The 22,015-nt window shown below is 41.7% G+C and overlaps 1 protein-coding gene across 3 annotated transcripts in view; it reads left to right on the forward strand.

Annotated features, from left to right (window-relative positions):
• Positions 1-3,479: 3,479 nt before the first annotated feature.
• The window catches only part of GLG1 (golgi glycoprotein 1), an 88,751-nt gene continuing 70,215 nt past the window's right edge, over positions 3,480-22,015 (forward strand). For 2 of the 3 annotated variants that reach the window (XM_063141339.1, XM_063141340.1), the window contains exon 1: positions 3,481-3,937. In XM_063141339.1, the coding sequence (XP_062997409.1) occupies positions 3,527-3,937 (411 nt within the window). In that variant the 5' untranslated portion in view covers positions 3,481-3,526. Of the gene's footprint in view, positions 3,938-22,015 lie in introns of all 3 variants that reach the window. The other variant, XR_010026140.1, reaches the window with a different exon arrangement.

Genomic DNA, 22,015 nt, shown 5'->3' on the forward strand with positions numbered 1-22,015 from the left:
AGCAGTTGTCCTTTTACTGTTGCATATAGTTCAGCTGCAATTCAGTTTTTAACAGCAAATCAGTCACTTTATATTAAAGTACATGATATAGAATGTAATGTAAATATATGTTTGTGACTCTGGTGTGAGAATTAGGATTGTTCTGAAATTATAACTGTATAATAAAGACATTTCTTTATCAAACACTTGAATAGGGTACGTTTAAGATTATGCTGACTGAATGTGTCTTGTGCATACTGCAGCCAAGACTAAAACTGTACTTGAGGCACATGGTGCTATTCTTGGTAAGGGATTGATGTGTGGTGAGAGTTAGGCTAAAGTTCTGTTAGAGACCTTCCCCAGGCAGATAGTAAATGTTGCTGACTGTTTAAATTGCAATTATTATAAACAACCTTGGTCTACTTGAGATCAAATGTTCTAAAGTTCTGCAAAAGGATACTTATTGTCACTTGACAAACATGTCTACTTCACAGGAGGACTAGCTACTTTAGAGTAAATGAATGCAGCATGTGGCAGGCAAAAAGCATCTAGTTGTTACAAAACACTGGCATTCCTTAACTTGTCTTTTGTAGTTAGCCTAAGTATCAAACCGGTTGTTGCGGGTTATCTTCTGTGTTATGGTCATCTTAATGCTATAAAAATAGCTGATCAATTTTACAACATAGGGTTGTAGAAATGATATTGATTTTGTCCCCCATAACGAGCATATTCAGAAGAATGTGGTGGAAGAAAATATTACCAGCAAAACTTGAGGGATAGCTGTTTTGACAAAAGGTGATATAATTCTCATCCCCTCTTATTTCTGATTCAAGTCTCCTGGGCTTGCACAAACATAGCCAAAATGATGTACACAAGAGGGAGTATTACCGTATTTCTTCGATTGTAAGACGCCATCGATGTAAGATGCACACTAATTTCAGTACCACCAACAGAAAAAAAAACCTAAGACACACCTGCGATTCTAAGACGCACCCCGTTTTTAGAGATGTTTATATGGGGAAAAAAGTGCATCTTAGAATTGAAGAAATACGGTAGCAGATTTGTGGTTTCAGGAGTACAAAAGTTCTTTAGAGAAGAAAACTATGGTCAGAAACCCGAAAAGGAGCCCAGTGAGGAATCAGTGGCCATGAAATACTGACTGAATAGTGGGGAAATTGTTAATGGGGTTAAAAGGAATGAAACGGGATGGCTGGAAGAAGAGGAAGGAAGAAAATGTAAAAAGACTGCAGAGAATCATTTCACTGTCTGGGTTTCTTGCTTCACAGTGATAAACTATTTTTAAATACTGCTGAGGGGAGGAACTAAGGGGAATCCAAGATTTTAATGAAGCTTGAGGAAGGGCACCAGTCTGTCACCTTCTTTCTTCCCCTATTCCACTCTCACCAGAAAACTTCGCATTGTAACATTTTTCTTCGGGTCCCAGGTATAGTATTAGTAATAATTATAATGATATAATTATTAATAGTGTTTTATAGCATTTTCTCAAAGCACATCACATATCCCATGTCACAGTGATCCTTAAACCAGCTCTGCAAGATAGGCCGTTATTTTTATCCACATAATAAATAAATGATACATAGACATTTCACATCTTCCTCTGTGTGTGTCTGGACCAGAAGGTATTGCACAGTTTGAAGCAACTGTAAGAGAACGCAGCTCTTTCTTGGCACCATGATGAAGAGGCCAAGGAAAGGTGAAGACAAGTCAGTAATTGTCATCTTTGCACAAGGCCAATTATTGGTATTCGTCAGGCAAAACTAGGACAACTGCTGCCTACAATTAATTATATGGGATGGCTACTGAGGAGGCAGGAGGAGCTGGAGAATGGCATGGACTGCCAACATGTTCCATTGCTGTAAGTGCCTTCAATACTTAATAGCTTGGCAACTGTTGTGAGGGAGCAACTAATACCCTTCAAGAGGCCAATTTTGGCTCTAAGGACTCCCAGATTCCCAACTGCTGCTTTATGAAGTGTAATAAAAAATGAGGGAGGGAGGATATTTGTTGCATTCGCCACAGACTGGCATGTTTTTGGTCAGATGCTGACCCTGTTCAGATGACACGCTATGCCATGGTGGTTAAGCATTTTGAGCTAAACATGGCTTAGTGTCGTGTGAACCATTCCTAGCCATGGTGGCTACATAACTATGTTTAACCATGCTCACTAACCATTTCCTGCAAAAGAGTTAGTGGCCTGGTTCATACAACACGCTAAACCATGCTGCTTAACCACAAAATGGTTAAGGGGAATGCATTAAGGTTAAAGCATTCCCTTAACCATTTTGTGGTTAAGCAGCATGGTTTAGCGTGTTGTCCATAGTGGCTTCAGTGTGTGCTGAAGCCACTTCCATCACACTTAAAAGCCCAACCCTATTCATGTCTTCTCAGAAGTAAGTCTGACTGCCAGGTAAAGCATGTATAGGATTGCAGCACTCCAACAATGTTTTGTCCATCTTCACCTAGCCCAGAGCCTTCTACATGTTTTTAACTACAGCTCCCAACATTCACCATTGCCCATGCTAGTGGGCATGATGGGAGTTGACAAAACATCTAGAGCAGGCACCTGGTTGGAGAAGGTTGACCTAACCTAGCTAGACTGACCTTATCTCATCTAGCAAGGCAACATTTATATTGTTATTTTACTTCATTTACTAAATGCAGTGGTGAAATAACAGCCCCTAAGGGCAATATATGATAGTAAAAAACAAAAGACTTTTAAAAAACCTGACGGTGGCACTCAGTATTTAAACATACAATTCCGCCTTCACAGAAAATAATGAGATTTTAATAATTCTGTGTATAAAATACGTCTTCCCCTAAAACAAGTGTGGCCAACTTGTGATCCTCCAGATGTTTCGGCCTACAACTCCCATCATCCCATTGGCTATGCTGGTTAGGACTACTGGGAATTGTAGTGTGAAACATCTGGACAGCCACAAGTTGTCCATCCCTTAGGAAAACGGAGCAGTTGGGCAGAGAGTACTGCAGGACGGCTTCTAGCAGGGCCAAATATCTCTAGATCAGCCGGATTCCCTAGCCTGGAGCCTTCTAAATGTGTTGGTAAATAATTCAACACATCTGGAGGACACCTACAAATCTAGATCACAGCTAAGCAGAAAGCAGATCAGATGTTTTGGACTTCAACGCCTAGCACGCCTGACCCTTGGCCATGCTGGCAGGGTGTTCTGGGAGTTGAAGTCCCGAACATCTGGACAGCAACCTTCTTGCTCCCCCCCACCACGAGTTTAGATGCAGCAGCGGTTGCCAAGCGACGGAGCAAGTCGCGGGCGACCCCTCCCTCCTCAGAGACCCGCCGCTAGATGGCGCGCCACGCTCCCATTGGTCTCTTCTCCTCGCCAGGCGCTGACGTCACCCGCCAGAGGGGCACGCCGCGCCGCCGCGCGCGTGCAGAGGGGGCGGGGCAGGGGGCGTGTCCCCATCAGTGCCGTCGGCGCACGCAACCAGCGGTGGGCGGGGGCTGGGGCAGCGAGGCCGGGCCGGGTTGAGCTGAGGAGTCGCATCCAAGATGGCGCCGTGCGGACGTGTCCGGGCCCGGAGTCGCGGGCCGGGCCCTTTCCTCCTGCTGCTGCTGCTGGCGGCTCTCGGGCCGGGCCGGGCGCAGCAGGGCGGCGCGGCCGGGGGCTTGTTCGGCCAACAGCAGCCGCAGCAGCCGGCGGGGGCGGGCTTGGGGCCCCAGCAAGCGGTACAGCAGCAGCAGCAGCCGCAGCCGCCTCAGCCGGGGCTGGTGGTCGGAGGTGCCCCGGCCGGGGGCGGAGGCGGAGGCGGCCGGGGGCCTCGCGGGGGCTCTTCGGCGGGCGGAGGTGGCTGGAAGCTGGCGGACGAGCCGGTCTGCCGCGAAGACGTGACCCGCGTCTGCCCCAAGCACAGCTGGGTCAACAACCTGGCCGTCCTCGAGTGCCTGCAGGACGTGCGGGAGGTGAGCGCGGCTGGCGGGGAAGCCGGAGGCGGCGGCGGCCCGGCTGACAGAAGCGGCCGCCAGGAGCAACTTTCCTCAGAGGGGCGGAGGGAGGCTGTGGGAGAGGGGGGCAGCAGCCGCCGCCGCCGCGTGGGCTTGAGGCGACTGAGGAGACCTGACCTGCCCGGCCTCGCCCCGCCCCCCGCTTTCCTCATGATCTGGCGCGGCCTTCCTCAAGCAGGTGCTCTCCAGGTGTGTTGTGCTGCGACTCCCACCATGCCCCTAGCCGGCATGGGAGTTGTAGTCCAATGTATCTGGCACCGAGGATGTTGCCTTATACTGAGTCAGACCCTTGGTCCATCTAGACCAGCGTTGCTGACGCTGACTGGCAACAGCAGCTCTCCATGGTTTCAGGCAGGAGTTTTTCAGCTCTGTGCGGAGATGCTGCCTGGGGATTGAAGCTGGGACCTTCGGCATGTGAAGCCGGGGCTCTACCCACAGAGCTGCAGCTCTTCCTCAAAGAAGGATACTCTGGTTGGTGAACGATGCACTGGCAGGACCAAAAGGCAAAGCCCTGCACCTAGTCAAGGGTGCTAACATCTGGCTGCTGCTTCATGTCTGGGGTCACCAGGGTACTATGGGGCAGGTACTGATCCCCCCTTCCAGAAATGCAAGGACTCCATTCCTTTCTCCCAGAAGAGAGAATCCCTACTTTGGGGTCAAAGATGAGGCAGTGCCCGTGCGTGTGGGGGTACTGCTGTTACTCCTGTAGTAAAGGGAAAGCCTGCACACAGCCCCTAGCTTTGGCTGGCTTGGACATCACTGGCAGCAGAGCAACTGGGTTTTGAAGTCTTTGCAGACACAGGTTAATCTCAATTTTAACAAAAGAAGGGCGGGGGGGAAGCAGAGATAGTGCCAGAAAACAATGTTACTGATGGAAGGAATTGCTTCTAATGAATATATTGTGATTCTTTTCCCCATTTTGATGTTAGTTTCATTGAAGATAAAGATGTTGTTTGTGGATCTTGAGACTCAAAGATGTGGATATATGTAGATAGTGCAGCTTATGGTTGGTTGCATTCTGTTCTAAAATGAATCACCCCTGTTAGTTCTAGCCCCAAAGAGGTAGACAGCTTGATCTTATAATTCAAGCTTGGCAATAGTTCCTTGCTTGGCAGCTTGTGATAAGTGAGAAAGAATCTTGTTCATGTATGTAAGGAGGAAGGCTTTTGACAATTGACAGTTGTTTCCTTTTCTCATACTGTATGCTACAAATGACTAATATAAGCATGTTTGTGCAGACAGGCTAGTAACACTTGTGGATTTTAATCATAAAGCACCTCTAGGTTCACTTCAGCTGCTGCAGAGGTAAGAATAGTTTGTACTGTAAAAAGAATATGGAAAAGTCACTGATACCTTGCTGTAGTGAAATGAGGTAATGGATGAGTCTTGTATAGATTGTTTTTAATATCAGCATGTCATATTTTAACTTATTGTAAAACAAGCCTCTTGCCACAGCCTTAAATTGATAACTTGCATCCAATTTCAGGTTAGTTAGATTGATAGGAATCTAGGAATTTTGAGTCACTGTTTCCACTATATATTATTGCAGATTGAATGAGTAATAGTAAACAATAGATATTGTTCGTAAATTGAAAGGCTGTTTAACTTGGAAAGCATATTTGCATGATACTGTGAGAAAACTAATACCCACACACTGTCATTCTTTGAGATCTCTTCTCGGAATAGAAATTCACCAAGTATATTTGAAGTCTGCCTGCCTATTTCTGTAACTGTCCTTTCATTAGGGAAGATATTCTGGGAGGTTGAGAACAAACCTTGGCTCAAGTGAACAAACCAGCCAATCTCTGATAAACTCTTTCCCATGCAACTTTGTGGATTTTATGTGTTATCTTTGCCCCATCCTTGTCAGTGCTTGCTCAGGTATCCTTGTCCATCACGTCAAAGCTGTGTCGAGCAGAGGGCAATTAGCAGGAAAGTAGTTGTGGCAATGAAGCTGATGCTGGGAGAAGCCCCAGCATGGGGGTAGCAGTTGCACTTTCCGTTCTAGTGAGAAAAGAGAAGGCATACTTGTTTCGTGTGCATGGCTTGTGATATGCTCCTCCTCTGGGATCATTGGAAGGCAAGTGCTCAGCCTTCAAATGCTCCCCATACTTGATTTCCAAAGAAAGCAAAACATTCTCTGTGAGTCAAGACATTATTTGCTGCTTGAATGCACTGCTTATCACCATCAGATGACTTGGAATATAAAGCATATTCCTCAGAAGAATGTCTTCAGTTGGACTTGCTCTTTGGGAAGTGTGTTTAGGATTGTATTCAAAAAGTGAGACAGCAGTCCAGTCTTACTTCAGTTGAGATAGCTCTGACTTATAGGGATTACTCTGCAGCTTGATGCATCTTACAGAATCTTCCAAATGAATCCAGAATAGGTTTCAATTTCTTTTTGTTTTCTCAATGTAGTCTTTGGAATCCATTTGCTATTTACTGTTGGAAAAAGTACTGATAACTACTGACTGTTGTGAGATCCCCTCTTTTAAATATTCATTAGCAAAGTGGCAAACAAGTATTCTAATAAAAAAATACTAGTAACTTTATGGTGAGAAGGTTTATTTATTTAAATTTAAAGGAAACAGCCTTAACCTCAGTCTGTGTGCTGCGGCTGTGCCTAAGAAGTTTAAAATTGTTTAGCAATGCAATCATAGATGGGGAATTCCAGATTTAGGAGAAGTTTCACTTTCTGGCTGAGCAAAACTAAATGAAAGCCCATGTGAAGGGATCTCCGTAAGATTCAATAGATACCCACCCCACCTTTCATTCCTTGATATTGGTGCTGCACATACACCATGGATCCCCAACTAGCCCTCCGTTAATTTATTTATTTATTACATTTATATACCGCCCCATAGCCGAAGCTCTCTGGGCAGTTTACAAAAAACCATTCTGGCGTGGTATAAATCACTTTGAGCTCGAGTAATTGGGGCTGTAGTGGAGGGCTGGATACAAGAGACAGATGGTGTGCACAGCCACAGACTTCCCTAATGACCCAGTTAAAAGTGCACATGCTGAGGAGTAAGAATCAGGGGCAATGATGATTCATCTTATATTGATCCCTCTGCATGCAGGTGCTATGCCTGCACTAGGATGGATTGTATCCTGTCTTCTATATCAGTGGTCTTCAATTGTTGGGTTGCAAGGCCAGTCCAGATGGGTCATGGCAAAGCTGTTGCTGCCATGTTGGGCAATTGTGAAATTGTAAAAGTGGGTCCCATGTGTCAGGTTGGGAGTCGGAAGTGAGTCTCGGGTCTAGACCAGTTGAAGACCACTTTTCTAGATGGTTCCTTACATTTCAGTGTTGTTTGTTTATTTATTTATTTACAGTATTTATATACCACTCCCCATTCAAAATTTTGGAGCAGTGTACAAGATAAAATTCAATAAAAACAATAAAACACTTTAACATAGATTTTTAAAAGCAATTGTTGCTTTTAAAGTTGTTGCTTGGAGTGCAGTTCCAGCAACTGAGCTTAGTGAGTTCATAGGGAATTGTCAATGCTGTTTTCAATGTGAGCAAAAATAATGTACACGCCCCTCTGGGTTGTGGTCTATTGCTTAATATTGTATATAGCACTTAGAAGAGATTAAAACGCTTCAAATGCAAGACAATATTATTATCATCCATGTATTGCAGATGGAGGGGGGGTAATTGAGGGTGTGAGAGAGAGTGACACACTCCAAGGCCACCTAGTGAGTCTATGGCAAAGGCGAGACCCAAACTGGGGACTTCCTGTTCATAGCTTAGTCTCTTAGCTGCTATGATACATCTATTTAATTGTACCTGACACTTAGAATCATAGATTAGCAGAGTTGGAAGGGGCCTACAAGGCCATCAAGTCCAACCCCCTGCTCAATGCAGGAATCCACCCTAAAGCATGCCTGACAGATGGTTGTATGTAAACACTTGTATGTGTTTACATGTAAACACTTGTATGTGTTTATTGGAAAGGTGTGCTAACTTAACATCTTACTTAAGCATTGGGATAAACCTACCTTATTCTGCTGCCATTATTTCACTAGGTTACTTAATTGGCTGTGGAACTTATATTCTCAATGAATTACATGAGTGAGTTTCATGGACCATCATTCTATTAAAAACAGGTCTGGGATGAACAATTACTCAACTTTTTCATGGGCAGGGGAAAAAAATGTGCTCAGCTTAAGAGGAACCTTCTGTTTTGTGTTGCTGGAATTTTATGATAATTTAATTTCGTAGATAGGATTATACTTGCACAGGAATGAGGAGCACAAATTTCAGTTGCTTTTTGTGTCATTCAGATGTGGTGCACTTGGCTACATCAGTTTAACTCTTCTATTTTGTTTGTACCTGACAGTGTCTTATCTTGAAATTGCTACTTAAAGGGATTTGGTAGTTCTGGAGGCTGGCAGGTTTGTTCCAGTATAATCAAAAGCTTTTTAAAAACTTTCCCACCCACCCTGAAATGTACCACAGCTATTATAGTTTTCTTCCTGGTTCTCTGAATGCCAGATGATTTGAGATGTTGCTTTGTAAACTTTAAAATGTCATTCACTAACTAATAGCTTTTGGAGAGGAAATTGTTGGTTAATGCAGTCCCTGGAATATTGTTGTCGTGTAGCTTAGATGTTGGCTTAGAAATGTTAGCATTTGGGGGAGAGGAGCTGGAAACATTTGAGGGGGAAAGTTTTCCTTTTTCCCCTTGAGGTTTGGTATGAAAATAAGAAATATTAGAAATAAAGATCTTATGGAATACTGTATTTGATAATTTATTTGTTATTTATTCTTAACATTTATACTAAAAAACCATCAATGTGGTGTACAGCAGTTTAAAACAAAACCACAAACGATAAAAACAAGAAAGTTAAAACTCCATTTCTTGAAAGGGATAAATTGAAAATATGCATCTTTATACAGTTTCTAAAGGCTAAGAGAGCAGGAGCCAATTGCATTTCTTGATGGAGCGCATTCCAAAGTTTGGGGGATAATAACAAAGCTTTGTAAAGTAACATAACATTTCAAAGGTATTCTAAAAAGTATTTCATAGGAATGTGCTTTATGTAAGAAATAACTGTACTGGACAACTGCAATGTTTTAAGCCACAGATATAATCCTGTAACTTTATAGTTAAAGCCTCCAGTGGTGCTGTGTTTGCCTACCCATGGATATATAGCTAACACCTATTTGGTGCTCTCCAGAAGTTTTGGACAACCACTCCAATAAGCCTGAGCCAACATGTCTAATATTTAGCTTTGGCTATTGGGCGGTATAAAAATGCAAAAAATAAATCAATTTATTTCATTTATTTATTATTTAAGCTGCTCCGAGAGCCTTTTGGCTGAGGTGCGGGATAAAAATACTCTAAATAATAAATAAATAAATTTATTTCATTTATATCCCACCTTTTTTCCTCCAAGGAACCCAAGGTGTCGTACATAATCCTTTCCTCCATTTTATCCTCACAACAACAACACTGTGAGGTAGGTTGGACTGAGAGTCTGTGACTGGCCCAAAGTCACCCAGTGGGTTTCCATGGCCGAGTGGGGGCTAAAACTTGGATCTCCCAGCTCCCAGTCCAACACCTTAACCACTACACCACACTGGCTCTAGTGGTCATGGATCAGGGGAGTTGTAGCCCAAAACATCTAGATGACACTAGGTTTTGTCTGCTCCTGTTTATATACTATTAACAATCTAAGGAACAGACTTTTGTGGACCAAGGAGAAGATTGGAGGAGGCCTTTCCCAGAGTCTTAAGGTGTACGATTTAGCAATGTCAGATAGGAAAATTAATCCAGGTAGAAAATGGTTTAAGAATGAAAAAGGTGAATAAAATAAAATAGAATATTCTAGGGGGTAAAATAAAATAAGGGGGAGAAACTGAATCTGTTCCAAGTTACTCAGGAGTCAAACATCTAGTCCCAAAACTAGTTCAGAAATGATTGACAGCTATAGCCTTAAAAACTGTAGAAGGGACGTAGTCATGGTAAAAGAAGGGAAACATGCAAACTATGCCCCCCAAAGCCCCCCAAATTACCAAAAACCTGTTAGCAAAAACTGGAGCTATGTTAAAAGACACACACACGAACAAACAAGAGCAACAAGTCAATGAAATTCCTCCTAGGATGCAGTTGCTTTTTGATTCACTGACTCCATTAAACTTTCCTGCCTTCTGATTGGCCTTTTCCTTTCTTTCCAATTGCCAACTAGAAATTTGGATTGGTTAATGACATTGGGTAGGCAGAAACCTTCAAAAATAGTCTCCCCCCCCCCCCCCTAGTTTTAGGTAGCTCATGTTACCCTAGGCCTTACATGGGAAGATTCCGGACTCATGGAGCTGTTTGCTGCAGGGAGTAACACATATTGTATCTTCTCATACTGGGCCATAGTTCCATGGCTTGATCATTGCTTTGTCAGCATGACTGCCTGGATCTCAGCAAAACCTTTTTGCCCTAAAGGAAAGACAGGCTTGCTTGTGGACCGAAAGTTTTACTCTCAATCTTTGTAAACCGGCCAGAGAGCTTTGGCTATGGGGCAGTATATAAATGCAATAAATAAATTGTGTTCCATGGTGTCCTTATAAAGCCCACTCTCCCCAATACCTGAACCCAAAATAGACCTGGGTAACATGGGCGTTCTGTCATTTTAAAGTTTTTGGGGTTTTGGAGTATTGTAATATTAGTGATTCTTTGATAGGAGAGTCTACTGACAGCTCTCCTGCTTGTATTCCCTTATGCATCTTCTTTTCAAAGCCTGGCGATGAACATGCATTGGTATCAAAAATCCTACTGGGTTGGAATGTCTGCATTACAGAGGATTCAGTTTTCTAGTTTCTGATGCCTCTCATGGTCCCATCTGACTTCTGTGTGTAAGAGCTATCAGGTAGCTTTATATTTAATAGACACCTGATGGGAAACATCTATTATCTTCACAGATCCACCATTCTGATGGTTAAATATTTTTTAAGCTGTGCAGGGTTCCATTTTGGTTTCCATTTTGCTACATACAGACCTGGTTCAGGTGTAATATTTTTGGTCCAGCAAACCATAGTTGGAATAGAAACGAGCAAGAAGCTCAAGTACTCCCTTCCCTTCCTGTACCTGGCTTCAAATGAGATGTCTTGGTTTGAGATGTCTTGTAACATTAGGACCAGGAAACTGGTTTAACAAACAGGAACCTTCTGCAGCCAGGCATGGGAGAAAAAAGGAATAGGGAAAAGTGATTAAGTTCATTGCTGGTTCCCACTCCCAAGGAGCCGCATGTTTGTTGGAACCTAGAATCATAGAATAGCAAAGTTGGAAGGGGCCTTCAAGGCCATCGAGTCCAACCCCCTGCCCAATGCAGGAATCCACCCTAAAGCATCCCTCACAGAATAGAATCATAGAACATGAAGTCTGAGCTGGGCTGTTGTGTTCCTTGCTTGGATGCTGCCTTGTGCCTTCTGGGGATGCTGCTGCTTTTACCTTCTTGTAGAAAAGTTGCTTTTTTTTGTTCTCCTCTGTAAATAAGGAGTATGACTATTCAAAGGCATACAAAACCCACAAAAGACATTACAGTGTGTATGTGCCTCTGGATTGCAGAGCAACTAGAGTGATGGTTCTGGCATGCTTTGTTCAGTAGGAGCTGTACTTGCTAGCTAAAAGGTTGAACTAGTAAGTAAAAAGAAACGCAGGTTAGGCTAAAATAGCAATGCAGTTCTATACACGTATTATTTGAAGGAAGATCCACTGTGTTCAGAGGGTCACACTTTAAGGTAAGTATGGATGGGAGCCTGAGACTGTAATCCTGTATCTGTTTCCCAGGGAGTAAACCCTATTCATCTCTGTGGGGCTGATTTGGAGCGGATATGTATATTACTGTGTAATATTGTTGTCACGTGGACACTTAACTGATGGAAGGTGAAAGTAGAATGTGTTATAAAATTTGCAGTTTTTAACTCCAGGAAAAAGTGAATATTTTTCAGTTATTCATAGTTAGATATAAATGTGCATAAAGTGAGTTCTGGATGGGAATTGAGTTTGTAAGTCTTCGTTTAATCTTAGTTCAGCGAACAAAGTGAGCCTGAAGGCTTTTGAATTCATCTTTTATAAGTGCAGGTGTGTGTGCGGTGTGCAACTGCCCTTCTCCTAGACAGGGATACAGTAACATAACTTTAGTATTCCACAGCAACGTGTGGGTTAGAAAGGTGAGCATGCTTGTATTCATCTGTTGTCCATTGCTGCTCTTTTTGCTAAAATAGACTAAAAAGACTTTTTAAGGGTTGTGATAACTCTCCTGAGTTTACTTTTGCACATAGATCTGTCCTCATTACAAATTGGAAAGCATTACTGATCTGGCTGTTTGACAGAATATATATCAGTCAAGTATGTTTAAACATTAATGTTATGAAAAAACAAAGTTAATCATCAGGTTTGATACTTAGGCGAATGTTTTCAGAACCATTTTTGTAATAATAATAATAATAATAAATCTGAAACATTGACATTTTATTATTATTTAAAATTATTTTTATTCTACTTTTTTCCCAAGGGTACTCCCTTCCCCAAATATTATTCTCCAAAAAACCTCCTCCTGTATTATCCCGCCAGTTCCTCATAATCTTACAAAGATATCTTTTTCTGTGTTCTGCCTGCTGTGCAAACCCAGCCTGGTACGACAAGAGACAGGGCCTTTTTGGTGGCCACACCCAGAGTGTAGAACCCTTTGCCTCATGAGATACTATTGGCCCTCTCTTTCACTCTTTTTCATGGATTGTTGAAGACTTCTTTGTTTTGACAAACTTTATTTTTTGTGAGGCAGACAACATTTTATAATTTGATTTTAGCTGCTTATGGTCTCTCATGTATTGTTTCTATTACTGTTTTTATGCTTTTGATTTGTATTGTAAGCTGCCCTGAGTGGGCTGGATATGAGTGAATAATTAAACAAAATAAAAAACAAATCCCGTGAGGTTGGGGGTCCCTGGCTGCTTGTCTTCCTGTTTGGAGCATATAGCCAATGGAAGAAGCTTTGCTCAGCTGCTAGGTTTTTCCCTGACTGCTGAAGGGCTAAGGGGCAAGTTACTCTTGCTAATACATGAGACCATAATGAAATAAAAAAAAATGTATGCCATCTACACAGTGGCTTTCTTGGGATATTTGGAAATGTTTAACCAATCACTGTGTGGTCAAGTGACAGTGTAACTATGACCTACAACAAAATGATGTCCTGTGTCTCCTCTACAATCTCTCATTTCTTGGAATAATGCTATTTACAACATTCACCTACTGCCTTACTACTGAAGAACTCAGGGTGATTTACAGTTTAAAATAATGGCTTACAATTTGAGAAGTAATAAAAAAGAAAGGAAAAAAATTGGGAGAGAAGAGGAAAATAAGCAAAATTAGGGGCAAAATCATATGTTATGCAATAAAGTACATTATGGTGGAATGGTCACTGCAGCAGATGGGCACTTTAGATCAGACCACTTTGGATCAGATCAGGTTGTATCCATGATAAGTTATATGGATGGCCCTTTATGAAAATCACTGCATATATTTACGTTCTCCAGGAGGACTTCAGCTGTCTTTGCACGAGTGTCTATTATTATTATTTTAGCATTTGTACCATGTTATCCTGTTGTCAAATCTTGTCCCAGAGTAAAAAAGCTTCAGGGCTTATATACCCGGGTTTCCTTGTACACTTTGTGGTGAGATAGGCATGATAACTTATTGCCTTCATGAAAATTCAAGTGAGCAGATGGTGCCAGAGATCTTCAACAATGTTGCTTGAATAAGTTTGGTCATTAAGCAGTTAGTACAGCTGTTTAACTCATTAGTTAAGGCTCATTAATAGATAGTCGCCTATAAAAATGTAGTAAACAGGTAGTCTACCTATTTCCAGCAGCGCTAGAGCAAGATGCATAAGATCAAGCTTACATAGCTGGGCTAAGAAGCATGAACTTAAGCAAAGATGAATTGGTGTACAAATGGCACCTGCCTCATGCCGGCCCAAGGCAGTGGGGGAAGGGAAGCTGCTTAGTGCGGTGGTCTTCTTCCCCTATAGCCCTTCACTGAAACTATATTAAGACAAATAATATCCACTTCTGCATTTTTATAACCACAGTGTAATAGCTGTGGTGATGAGTCATGCTTGTGTTCTAACGGCTATTGCCTGAATGCTCCAGCAGTTCTATTTCTTTTCACCAAGCTAGTTTGAACAGTTAAGCTGTATTTGCACATCCATCCCTTGAATACATCTCCTGGAAAACCCATTCCTTGGGCCTTAGTAGCTTTCTCTCTCCCTCTCTCAGTACGTCACATATTCTAGGAAATCTGCTTTTGGTCCTGTGGCATAGCAGGGAGGGCAAGGAACAGGACTCTACACAGACGTACAGATATGTCTGGGTTAAACATTGAAAGTAAAGGACTTGGGTCCCATCTTTGGTAAACAGATATAGCCACAACACATTCATGTATGTATACCAGAAGCTATACAGGGCAGAAACGCTTGGGTTCAGCGTAGTTCTTTCCTTAATCAGACTGTTTACTAGTTGCGCTTGATTACATGCAATAATTGTATCTAGGGCTGGGCTTCACCTCAGTCCTGAAGCCTGAATCCAAGCTGAAGCAGGACATTTCGGGCCACCTTGGCCTGAAACAGCCAAATTGCTTCAGGCTGATTCAGCCCAATGGCCAGCTGCTGCCGCCTGCAGGACGTACTTGAGTTCTCTGCGCGTGCGAGCGAGCCGCCTGGCCTCCTCTGCATAGCTGTAGATCTACTGTTGTAAACTGTAGTGACTGAAAATAGTATTTCCAGCTGGCATAGTTTACAACGCTAGATCTACGGCAGGGCAGAGTGGAGGTTGGACAGCTCTCTGTTGTGCATGGAGGCCTCAGGTAAGTCTCACTGCTCTCCCCACCCCCCAGGCTAGTGCCTCGTGTGCTGGTGAATTGCCCACCCCCCTCTCTCACCAGCACATGCAGAGCCTCGGGTAAGTCCCATGAGTGACAGCTGCGGGGTGGGGTTGGGAGAGTCCAGTGGACTCCCAGTTGACCTTGCCAAGTGAGTCAGCTTGGGCACCCTGAGTCGAATCGGAGCCGATTTGGAACCTCCAAATTGGCCTCCTATTCAAATTGTGGTGTGTGTGTGTACAGCCCTAATTGTATCTGGTATAAGTTGCATGACATATTCAGCTTGAGAATAGTGGGAATAGGTTATCTTGCTTTTCAACGTTCATGTCCTAGTCTTCACGGCCTCCAGCGAGTTGGTGGTAAAGTCTCAAGAGACCCTCTCAGAGAAACTGATTCATTTTTTTTTAACAGGTGGCTGTTTAGAGGTGATCTTCCTATCTTTATGATCTTTCCAGGCTTATCTCTGCTAGCTGTCACCTAGCAGAGATTGTGTCGTGGGCAGGGTGGATTTGATTTAAATCATGATTTTAATGACTGCTCAGAAAGACTCGATTTAATCATGTAACACCCCCCCCCCCCAAAAAAAGTGCACTCTTCCTCTCTATATTTTATACAACTCAGAGTTACCAAAGACTCACTCTTGCTGGTATAATCTTAATATTTACAAACAGATTAAGGTTTCATTTTTAGAATAGCAACTTTTCAGATTAGTTTTACAGTTATATCAAAAAAATACTGATTTTGTTATACTATTAGAAACACATCTTAGATAGATAATTATGAAATTATTGTGAGGTGAACTATCTCCAGTTAAATAGGTTAATCATTCATATTGGGACAATTTTTCTGCTGTGCTTTATTGGAAGGAGAAAAATAATCTTACAGAAACCTCTGGAAGAGCATGACATTATGAATGGATTAATGGAATTCGTTTACCAAAAAATTTAAACAGCCTCATGCTACATAATTAAAAACGAATCCTTATTTCATGATGAATACCTTTGGACTATAATGTATCTTAAATAGAAAACTATCTTTAGATAGATTTTTCCTCAAAAAGCATTTCATTACTTTGATTTAAATAAAAAAAATCCATTTTTTTAAAAAAATTAAAAAATCATTGATTTTTATCCACCGTGGTCCTCGGAGTGTAAATTATTTCTGGTTTGAACAGACCATAAGCGTACTAGAATGAGGAAGATGCAGAGGGAATGAGGTGGTAGCGAGTGACCAAATGGTCTAGACTAGGCTTTTGCAAATTATCTCACATTTTTATTCCTTTCTACCTCCTCCTGAATAATAATTATATTTATAGAAAAAGCCATAGCTCCTTCAAAAATATATCTAGTTTGCTACAGTTTTGTGTTCAGGCTATTCCAGTTGGCTTAATTTTTCATTCATAGGAGTAACTGCAGGTCAAACAATATTTAACATGTTGTTGTATGCTTATACTAAATACTTCCACCTCCATTTTGCATGTGGGCTTTTAGTGTGTTTGAATAATGCTAAAGTCAGTCTTTTTATGTTTCCTCATACTTTCTACAATATCAAGATTCAATGAATATGCATGAAATTTAATCAGACTCATTTCCTGAGCTATAGCTATCACTATCAGTTTCAGTCTCTGCTTCAATGGCAGTGCTGCCCCCTAGAGGCAGAAATGCATTTTGCTCTTGCATTTGAGAGTTGTAGTCTCAGTTTGCAACCTAGGACTTGCTTGTCCTCGGTGCACAGAAATTGTAATAATCTGATACTGTACATAGCTTTTAGAAATCATTTGGAGAAGTAAATATATGAACACCGTGTCTTAAGCATTTTATTCATCAAGCTAAAATAAAACATTCCATCATAATACATTTTTTCTTCATTTTTTTCCAGTTTTTTTTTAGAAACCCCCCCCCACTCCAAAAAAAGGCTTAAAAAAAATGGGGGGAAATTTCCCCCCAAACTTTTCTTGTTTTTTTCTGGGCCTTCACATCTCTAGGATGACCTGTCCCTTGAATTCATTTAGCTGAAAAATATGGTGCCACGTTTGGCTGCTGTACTCCTCTTCTCCAGCTAATGCAGTCTTCAGCCCAGGAGCAGATTAGTTTAGGATCGTTGGTTTTAGTATTGATGGATGAAGAGGCACAGACCTTCCCTCGGAGGTTTGGTGGAGTTCAGTTTTCTGTTTGACCCAGGGCTTTATTCTCTCTCTTTCTCAGATTGGATCCAGTACCAAAACATTTGCTATTTGAACTAGAACAAAGGATATATTGCCTTTCTAGTATTGGTAGCAAGCAGTTTTGGGCACACGATTAGCTGTGATAAGTGCTAGTGGATATTTAGCCTCTCTAGTAAATATTTATAGAAATCCCTAATCAGACCTGTGTATTAAGTGTACACCGTATATTTCTTTTTTAGTATTGGAGAAACACCACCTCCTTATTTTCTGCATCCTAAGGTCTATGGATTAACCTACATAGGTGAAAACCAAACATTCAGGTCTTGCTAAAATGTAATATTTCTCCTTTTAGTGCAAACTTCTTTACTGAAACAAGCACAGATGCTGAAAATGGTCCAGATAATGGGTAAATAGCCATTTGTCCCCTCTCTTCTTCCATACAAATGAGCTATCTGAGATGAGTAGGAAGTGGGGGAGGAGGTTATCTCCTAATTAACATGCAGGACAACTGCTGAGTGTAATGATCTGGATTTCAGATGCTGCTCTCTGCTATATTAATACCCCTTGTGGGGAAATCCTCTAGCCTGTGTGTCACAGCATCACTGCCTTTGTCCTGAGAGCCAGTTCATAGTCCTGAGTTAATACTGAGATAAGAGAAGCATAAAAATGCCTGTGGAATGAAACTACCAAGCATTTCTGGATGTAGGATGAGAGGAGAAGCTCTATTGCTTTGGATGAAATAAATTTTAAAAAATGGAATGAAATGCGCATTATGAATTTGTTGCATGCTTCGGAGGGGGAGGGGCAGGGTGTTGGCTAATCTGTAGTTTAACCAAATCAGGTAAGAGTGGTTCTCTATGAGACAATATAAATCTTTGGTGCTGAAGTGTGTGTGCAACTCTGCAGGGTGGGAGCAATGACATTGCAGGCTGGCATTCACAGTAGTGACTTTAGTGAAAATAATTGCAACTAGGGTGTCATCTTCTTCACCCTTTTGCATTAGGTCTGCTTAACCACAGCTATAATTTATCATTCACTGCTCTCTTGGCTTCAATTAACCAGTATTGACACAGCTAAACCTTCCATTAAAGAATGAATATTCAATAAGAAGTTTGAGTGTGGAGGCAGCTGGGCACCAGTTTGAATTATCGCCATGTCTGTAGACCTGCACTGCCCCTATTTTTGCAGCTGTACAACCAAACCAATAATTTGAACTACACTGTGCTGCTTAGTCAAATGGAAACTCGTTAGTAACAGAAGTGTAAGACCACAGATTTGTGTTAGGCATAGTTGGGTTGGGGTTGGGGGCTCATATGCTGGGAACAATGGGAGAAAGAATAATCTTGCAGTATTGGCTGATCACAAGATACTGAGTTGCAAATACAGTTCTTGAATGCTCTGTTAGCGATAGAAAAGCACAAACAAGCACTGTTTTACAAGACACTAGTATGACTATGTAGAACATTGTGTCCTGTTTTGTTCATCTATGCACAAGGAGGAAGAATTCAAAGTGGATCAAGACCAAAGGGCAGCTAGAATTAATATGTGAAATGCAGTACTTGGAAAATGAGTACAAGTAAAGTATTTTTGTTTCTGTATATGTGCTTAGTGCAAATTCATTTGGTGCAGGCTTGTATTTCTTCAGCATGTATAGAGGTACAAGTTGGGAGACATGCATGTGCTCATATCGTTTGTCAAACTGGTGAGTGCACTAATGCACTTTGGTCTATAAGACGTTTGAAGTTTTAGAAAAATAGGAAGTTGCCTTTATATCAAGTCAGACCATTGGTCCATCTAATTCAGTATTGTCTACATTGACTGGCAACAATTCTTCAGGGTTTCAAATAGGTTTTCCCTCTGCCCTACCTGGTGATACTGGGGATTAAATATAGGATCATCCTGTTACTTCATGCATGTGGGCACGTGTCTAAAGAGACATGCAAGATGGCCTCCAAACACTTAAGGTGTAGAATCAAATGATAACACAGGGAGAAAGTGCATCCTGGATTCCTGCAACCTGTGGCAAGAGTTGCAAGCTGAAGATGTATGTAAATGCTTTCAACATTGCTGAAGACTTCGGTAGTATCACACACACAGCGATAATACAGCCAATGATAAGATCCGTAGGCTATTCAGATACTAATGCTGTGATTTCCTTTGGTGTATTTATGACATTAGTATCTTGGCCACAAGAATTTTACATGCCCTTGATGAAGAAGATACACACAGTGCAGTGAACTAGGAAATACCTAAAAATTGAGCATGCATGCACAAAAGTATGACAGTGAGTTGGTCTATGCACAGGCATTTTAACTCATTATTAATCATAATGATAAATATGTTTGCATCTATGTTTGGATTTGGCAGAGAATCTTTATCCTTGTATGGACATTGCGACATGACCATGAATAAGCTGAGACCGCTATCTCTTTAATATAAATTATGAAAGTGATGATATTCAGGAGTAGTCTCCAATGGCCTATGTGTTGGTCAAAGAATGCAACTTCACAAAGAATGTGATGTAGATAGTCATGAATGTCTGGGCACATTGATAGGTACATTGATTGCAGTAGAAAGAGGCTAGGTAGAGGTGTTAAGGAGGACAAAGTAGACAGACATTTTGACAATTTTTCCAATAAGCAACTGACAGCCATGACATGAAAACACTTGTAAATTGGCTGGTAGCTCTGGGTTCACAAGTTCATAGTTATGGCTCAGAGAAACTCCTATTCAGTTAAAGGCGATTTGTGTTCCTATGTATCATGGTTATGTATAAACATGATGTGAGGAGCTGACATAATTGTGAAGCAAACTTTCAAACTGGTATCAAGAATATCAAGATATACTCTTCTCCTTGTACATTTCTGTAATGCATGTGGATATGATTCCTTGATGCTTATATTTAAAAAAGAATCAGACATTGCACTTACTGCATAGGTTGTACATGGGAATAAAGTTCCAGCATCTCAGTTGTGTTGAACTATCAACAGAGGACTATGTAAGGAAAGCCATGACTTGCTTGTCAGTTCCTGGTCGACAGCTGGTTGTACTCTGTGTGAGCAGAGTGCTGGACTAGTGTTGAACCAGCATCAGGGCTCTTCTTAAGTTCTTATTTGTAGCTTGGTATTATTGCTATTTTTAAAAAGGTCTGACTCGCTAATGTTCTGCAAGTTTCGCTTCGTGAAAAAGATCCTACGAAAGCAGAAAAGTTCTCCTCCAGTTGTGTAATTGAGGTAAGAAGATAGGGACAAATTGGGCAAAGATTATGTAATGACCAAATCAAAAGTGTTACATTGTGTAGGTTTCTCCTTCACAGTGATCTAGTGTGAAAGAAACAGCCTAGTGCATCTGAATATTTTCCGATGGAAATGACCAGAAAATTTTCCAATTCAAAATGTCCTGGCTAACAGTGTTGTTAGCAGGCAAATACGGAAAAATGTTACACAGATATGTGACCGTAAAATGCACAGTTGTGAATAGTGGTCTATCTTGTAAGAATGTTGGCGGATATACAGAAGAAATGACTCTGTTAGTAATCTGATGCATAGAATAGTAGAGTTGGAAGGAACCTATAAGGCCATCGAGTCCAACCCCCTGCTCAATGGTGGCACTGCAAAGGCAAAAGGAGTAGTGGTGATGACACAAGTGCTAGCACTATATAGCTCAAGACTGTTAAATGATCCATTTCATTTTAGTATATGTGTATAATATAGCAGTGGAATGTAGCTAAGGGTCAGTGTTACAACTAAGTTTTGTTTTATGTTTTTGCTATATGTACATAGTTAATTACATTATAGAATTTCATTTGAGGTCTTTCCAACATGTTGGATCCTTCACTCAAAAGTGACAAGTGAAATGCATACATAATATATTTAATAAATATAGTAGATCAAATTCCCCACGGTTTATGGGTCAGCACATTGGCTAAATGATTAGGGGATGAAGAACTCAAGAGTCAAGATGTACAAAGCCTGGGATATTTAATTTAGAGTAGGCAACCTGGCACTTCTAAATGTTTTGGGCTACATTTCCCATAATCCCCCGCTAATATGATCAGTGATTATGGAAATTGTAGTCCAAAATAATGGGCCACCAGCCAGTTGTGTTCTCACCTTACTGTGGGCCCATCCAAGTCCAACTTTAGCAGCTTGTCAATGAGAATGTCATGTGGAACCTTGTCAAAAGCTTTGCTGAAATCGAGGTAGATTATGTCCACAGCATTCTCCTTGTCGACTAGAGTATTACCCTGTCAAAGAAGGAGACAAGTTTTGTCTCACATGACCTATTTTTGACAAAGCCATACTGACTCTTAGCAATCACAGCATTGTCTTCAAGATGCTTACAAATCACCTGCTTTGTTACTTGCTCTAACATCTTTCCGGGGATTGATATTAGATTTACCGGCCAATAATTATTGGGGTCCTCTTTTATTCCTTTCTTGAAGAGGGGCTATGGGCTCATCTACACCTAAGGGTGTAGTAGGAGGGAGGGGTAGGATCACAGGCTTAACTGCTTCCACGATCCTCCTCCAGTGTGTATATGGCCATATAACGTGCCAGAAGGGATGAGGGATGTTGCGGGCGCCCTTTTTTTGGGGTGGGGAGAGGAGCAGTGTGTAGTGTGTACACTTTTTTGCTAAGTGTAAGCCGCTCCGAGAGCCTTTTTTGGCTGAGGAGTGGGGTATAAATATGATAAATAAATAAATAAATAATAGTGAAAAAGTAAGGACACCCCCGCCAAACTCCATGCCCAAATCCTCCCCGCTGTCCTAGGGATGGTGAAATTGCTGCCACCCCACACAGCTCTGTGCCCGTTTGAGGATCCAGGTGGCTGCACCACACCATCCGTGGTCCTCGGGGTTGTCCTGGGACTGCGGAAAAACTGGGAAATCCGTGGTTGAAATTATCCTGGGGAAAGTCTCTGGTAGTCCCTGGTTGACTCCGGGATCCCCTGTGCGTCATTTGGATGCACAGGGATGACTTAGAGGCAATC

This window comes from Elgaria multicarinata, chromosome 14 (assembly GCF_023053635.1).
Source record: "Elgaria multicarinata webbii isolate HBS135686 ecotype San Diego chromosome 14, rElgMul1.1.pri, whole genome shotgun sequence".
NCBI lineage: Eukaryota > Metazoa > Chordata > Lepidosauria > Squamata > Anguidae > Elgaria > Elgaria multicarinata.